This window comes from Mastomys coucha, unplaced genomic scaffold (genome assembly GCF_008632895.1).
Source record: "Mastomys coucha isolate ucsf_1 unplaced genomic scaffold, UCSF_Mcou_1 pScaffold12, whole genome shotgun sequence".
NCBI classification, from domain to species: domain Eukaryota; kingdom Metazoa; phylum Chordata; class Mammalia; order Rodentia; family Muridae; genus Mastomys; species Mastomys coucha.
In genome coordinates, this window is record NW_022196894.1 from 18,876,400 (window position 1) to 18,882,388 (window position 5,989).

The window sequence follows — 5,989 nt, forward strand, 5'->3', positions numbered from 1 at the left end:
TGGGTACCTGATGGGGTGGGAGTGGCCCCTTGGCCCAAGGGCTATCCTTAGGCCAAGTCTCCCATGGCCTTCCGCTTCAGCTCCTGGTTGGGCCACTGGGACTGCCATCCTGGAGAGGAATGGAGTCCTTGTGCCAGGGCCAGATGTCCATGGTCCAGGCTGGCTGGCAGAGACAGCCCAGGGTGGGAACACTGAGGCTTTGGGTTCTCTGCCCTGTGCTTCTCCCCTCTTCTCCTTCTCAGGTTTATTTAATTACAAATCCCCATGATCTGAGAGAAAGAATGAAAAACAAAATGTGTTCTCTGTTCAGAGACGCTCCCCTCCCCACTATCCCTGATGTGGAGACCAAGGGACCATAGCTAAGGATGGGAGAGTGGCCCCGGGGAAGTTAGACACTCAAAGCAAAAAATTGAAACAATAACAGAAAGGGGAAAAAAAAAAACACTATACCTACCTGAGTGTCCGCACGCACAGACACAGACACACACACACACACACACACACACACACACACACACAGACCCTTTCCCTCTCAGGGCTTTCCAGCTGGTACAAGCATGAACATAAACTGACCCATGACTAAGAAACTGGGAACCTGATCCTCTGGGTGCAAAGTAGGGACTCTATGGGGGTAAGGACAGTGGGGGTAGTTTTCTCCAACTTGTCAAGACTTCAGGACACTCCTTTCTGACCAGACCCTGTTCCCTGTCCCTGTCCTTCTGTGATACCCCCCAGCTTTCCTAACCTTGAAATATGTCTTTTTCCTACCACTTCAGAATCCTTGGCCTGCATTTAAGCCAAAGGTTCCTTGGCTCTGATCTGTCTCCCCTCTTGTTTGTTGTTTCCTGGGCCAAGGTGGCACTCTGCTCCAGGGTTCTAGAGGACTTGGAACCTGGAGGTACTGTGGGGTCTGGCAATCTCAGTAAAATTGAGTGGGCCTGGCCCTTCACCAGGGCAGCCAGCAAAGATCTCAGGCTATGCTCTTGCACAAGTGTAGTCAAATGAGACCCTCAGAGGCAGGCCAGGGTACCCACAGTGTCCCCATCATGCCAGCCCTCCACCTTAAACTCCAGCTCCAGAGCCAAACTGCTGAATGATGCTTCCCTCCCCAAGGCTTAGGAATCCACACTGCCATTTTGCTGTCAGGGAAGTGGCTTGCTGCTTAGGCAGGGGCTATACCTGAGGAGGCCGCGCCCAGCCACACCCAGAATCATCTCAATGCCCCTGCCCCACCCCCAGCCTTGTGACCTGACTGACAGCTCCTACTTTAGCTAGGACAACAGGAAATAGAGCTGGGGTTGCCCTGCCTCTTAGAGAGGCTGGGTGAGAGCGCCTTCCTCCAACTTTTCCATTGCTCCAAAGAAAAGCCCGCTTGCACTGTGTAGAACCTCCAAGTTGTTACACTAACTTTAATGATTGATGCTTTTTCTCCCCTGAAACAAGGTTTCTCTGTGTGTAACCCTGATTGTCTCAGAGCTCTCTCTCTGTAGACTTTCCTGGCCTCGAACTCATAGGGATCCTCCTGCCTCTGCCTCTGCCTCTGCCTCTGCCTCTGCCTCTGCCTCTGCCTCTGCCTCTGCCTCTGCCTCTGCCTCCCAAGTACTGGGATTAAAGGTGTGTACCACACACTGCCCCACTGGTAGCTGATTCTTAGATGGAGTTTCCAAGCCCCTTCATGGTGCTATGGTGTGTTTTCCATGTGATGTGCAGGGGAACTAGTACTTGTGTTTGTAGTTTCTGTGCAGGACGGTGTGCCTTGAATGGCTGTGCGACAGGGTGTGTGAGAGGAGGATGTACTGTTGGGTTGGGCGTGCCTGTCCTTAGAAAGACTGTGTGGCCAAGAGTGGGCCTGCCTTGGGGCACTCTGGATCTGTGTGGAAGAAAGATTCTCTGTATGTGAATGTCTAAGGAGACTAATCTGCTTGTGCCATATGCATCTGTCTGAAAAAGACAGACTAGCTGTGTGGGGGGCCGTGTACGTGTTTGCGGGTGGTTGCGAGTGTATTTGTCCACCATATGTGTTGACTTGCCCTTCTTTGGTCCCACTAGTGGGAAACAAGTTCAGCCACAGAGAACTGGGTACAGCCTGTGCAAGTGTTGTGTTTGTGCATAGGTGAGAGCCACACGGTTGCTGCCACAGCTACTTGCTACAGCTGTGGCCCGGTGGAAAACCAAAAGGGTGTTTAATCAAAGCCCCAGTTCCAGATCACCAACTTGGTGATAGCTTCCCCGTGTGACTCTTAAGAACAATACAAGTCCTGTGTCTAGGGGGTGGCCGTCCTTTCTTATCTCCCTCCACAGCCACCTGGTTGAGGGGTTGGCCTGTAAGCCGCAGCTAAGGAGTGTTTGGAGGTTGCTCACGTTGCTCTTTTGTTCTTAGTCCGTGTCTTCACAACAGAGAAAAGATCTCCCTCCCGGTACCATGGGTAGAGATGGGTTCTCAGGAGTCAGTCCTGAGACCAGGACACTGATACGCAGACTGCAAGGAGCAGACCCCTCCTCTCCCAAGAGAAAAGGGGAAATCAGAGCGGCCCGCCTCCTCTCCACCCTGGTGACCGGAGCCCGAGCCCCTCCTCAGGCACACAGGCCTGGAAACCCAAGTCCGCTCCTCATTAATGGGAAAAATGTGCCGAGATTGAGCGATGGCCAAAGGCTGATCCCCTCCCTCCCTCTCCAGAAATTAAACAGAAATGAAGAGCCTCCCTCTCCCTCCTCCTGCGCCCGCCTCCAGCCCTCCCCTCTCTCCTCCCCCTCCCCTCCTCCCGGAGCCAGCGCAGGGCTTGTTTTAAACTGTGGAGGAATCTGGCTGGAGGGGGGAGGGGGCTGAATATTTGGGTTTAAACAGTTCCAGATGGGTTTGGCACAGGCTGAGCAGAAGGAAGTGAGGGAGAGGGAGGAGGGAGGCAGCGCGCGGGAGCAGTGGGAGCCCTTGCCTGCTCCAGCGGGCGGGCAGCGGCAGGCGGCGGCGGGCAGACAAGCAGGCGGACTGGCCGGCTGGTTGGCTGGGGGGAGGGTGTGCGCTTGGCTCTGCGCGGAGCGGCTGCTCCCTGGGACAGGAGTATTCCAGGCTGCCGGCTGGGGAAGAGGCCACTTGGCAATCTCCTTCTCTGTCGATGTCTCTTTGGGCCTCCTTGTCTCTTCATCTTACTGTCTGTTGTAGTCCGCTGCCCAGCATCCCGGACGTCTGGTCCCAGCCTGCCAGAGTCATTCAACTTGGACCATCTTCTGGTCCAGCTAAGACCCTGCTTTCCGTGCTGTCTCTAGGTCCCTGCTTCTGACCATCTCTGCTTTCCTGAAGGACCACCTGCCAAATGTGTATCTGTAGGTCTGTCTGCCAGAGGATGCTGGGACAGCTTGCCATGCAGCCAGCTTAGTAAGGACCAGCAGTTGCTGTAGTTATAGAGCCTGGCTCCTTGCAGAGAGTGCCTGCTGCACTCTGCCCCTGTGCAACCCACTTGGGTCCACTCGTCTCTGCCCTGCCCCACCCCCATCCCCATTGGATTCTCTGATGGCTTCTGCGGGAACATGTGGAGTTCGGACCTTCTAGGGACCCTCAGCTGTCCCACCAAGGCTGTGACGACCTCTAGCCGTTCTGGGGTATCTCTGCCTGTCCAAAGTTGAGGCTGCCTTGACTCTCAGGTTACAGGAAAGAAGGGGGGGGGGGGTTGTCCAGTCCCTTCCCTTCCTGGGGTCATGCTAGGTCTGATCTTGGGGTCATGCTGTCTTCAGTTGTCCAGCCAAAACTCAGAACCAGATTCTAGGGATGCAAGTTCGTGTCTAGAACATTAAAGGTGCCCAAACTGACAAGGAAGCTGGCGCTCAGAACAGAGAGGGGCTGTCCCTTGGTTCACAGAGGAAGGCAAGTCACCTGACTTAGAGATTCAAGCCACTTCCTGGAGGGAGAAGTTTGGTGGGACACACAGCTGGTTTCCAGTTTTCTGAGCTATCTTGTGGGGGGGGAGGCATTGGTTTTTGTTTTGGAGACAGAATCTCACCATGTACTTCCACACTAAGCTGAAACTCCTCACCCTTTGAGCACTAATCTCTCAGGTGCTAGAATTACAAGCATATGCCTCCATGCCTGGCTCTCTCATTCCTTTAAAGGGGTTTGTTACTGAATCAGCTGGACCCAAACTTGCGCTATCTTCAGCCCCTTGCTCCATGTCCTAACAGTTTTGTCAGTTAGACCAGCTTTGTCCGGGCATCCCTCTTCCATAGAGGTCTGTGAGTGGTGCCTTCTCCAAGGATTTCATGAAACTTTGAACTAAGTTCTAGGCATCCGGTGGTCCTTTTACCTCAAAGAGTATCCTTGCTTCAACTCCCACAGGTGGCTGGCTGAGGAGGAGGCTGGGAGCAGGCCCTGGCCTGCCACTGCTCTTCCCCAGGGCAGTGTGTGAGGCTGGGCCTTTGTGCTGGGAATAGAGTCAGGGGAGGCCCACACTGCTGGGTCTGAAGCCCACAGCCCTTTGTTCCAGGATAAAGGCCCTGCTGGCCCCTTTGTGTGAAGATTAGTAGAGCCTGAGGTGTGTGAACCAGCCTTTGCTCCAGCCTCAGTTAACCCAGGCCTAGGGACAGAGGTGGACATCTACCCCTAGCCAGCTAGCCAGACATCTTTGGAGTTGTGACACCTCTGGGGATGACTTCAGGGTCTCTTGGGGAAAGCTGTGCCAGATGGAAACTGGTTTTTTACATCCCTGACTTTCCTGGGTGACTTCTCCCTCATTCTGAGGTTAGCCCCTGACCTTCCCTTCTGTTGCTTCCCCAGAGACTCTCATGGACACGAAATGGGTGACGTCCGAGTTGGCATGGACATCTCATCCAGAGAGTGGGGTAAGAGTTGCCCATCATCCGTACTGGATACTGGTTGCTGTTATGCCTTCTCTCTCGAAGGCCTGGCCCTGGGCTGCCTCTGTCCTCAGCTCCTGTGGTATTCTCATTCCCCTCTTTTGTCACCTTAGCTCGATCCTCCAAAGGTGTGAATGTTTGTGTCTCTCATTCTTCTGTCTGCTGGTCCATCTTTGTCCTATTTCCCTTCCAAGCCTATCCAGACTGCCCCTCTTCCGCCTGGGTCCCTGGGAAGAATGCTGGCTCAGGACCCAGGAAACGAAGCCAGAGCATAGTGGCTTGTGCTTTTAATAGAAGAAGCACTTGGGAGGCAGAGGCAGACAGATCTCTGTGAGTTCTAGGACAGCCCGGTCTACATAGTTCTAGGACAGCCAGGACTACATAGTGAGAGAACCTGTCTTTAAAAATAAATAAATAAATATAAATAAATAAGCAAACTTTTTAAAAAGAGCCAGGAGGCCTGGGCTCCAGATCTCTAACATAACATATGTGCCTTTGAGCAGAGCAATTGACTTTTCTGGGCCTCTATTTCTTGACTATTAAATTCCTACCATCCTAATATCTCTCAGCTGTTGGAATTAACTTCTTCCAGTGGCCTTCATGGTTGGGCTGAGCCCTAGGGCCCTGGGGTTCGATGGTACTACAGGCCCTGCAACTATCGGGACAACTGGATTTTAGCTGCTCTGAATCTTCTAAAAACCTTGGGTTTCTTGTGGAATTTTTGTGACGATGAAATGTGTTGGTAGTGTTGACAGCCAGCTCTCACCAAATGCTCTCTCTTGGTAGGGCAAGATTAGCCAAGTTGCACTGTTTGGTTCCCCAAATCCTTATCTAATTCCAGTCAGCCCACTTTACAGGTGGTAAAACTGAGACCCCCCCCCCCAAGATAACACATAGGACTGACATCAGGCTTCCCAAGGTCTCAGCCCTATTCCAGGTGCCTTCCTCATTTAGTTCTGTATTCCTGAGGCATGCTAGTTATCTCTTGGTTTCAGACCAAGAAACTGAGTCACAGGGAGGTTAAGTAACACAGGTGCTCAGAAAGCAGGGCTTTGATCCTGTGACATAGACACCCAGAAAGCTAGGCTTGGAGCCGGTGTGTGTGTGTGTGTGTGTGTGTGTGTGTGTGTGTGTGTGTGTGTGT

General features: G+C 53.0%; 1 protein-coding gene across 3 annotated transcripts in view; it reads left to right on the forward strand.

The window, feature by feature from the left end:
* Positions 1–5,989, forward strand: part of Ephb3 (EPH receptor B3) — an 18,189-nt gene that overhangs the window by 3,131 nt on the left and 9,069 nt on the right. For 2 of the 3 annotated variants that reach the window (XM_031363488.1, XM_031363490.1), the window contains exon 2: positions 4,766–4,830. In XM_031363488.1, the coding sequence (XP_031219348.1) occupies positions 4,766–4,830 (65 nt within the window). Of the gene's footprint in view, positions 1–2,846; positions 3,374–4,765; positions 4,831–5,989 lie in introns of those variants that run through there. The other variant, XM_031363489.1, reaches the window with a different exon arrangement.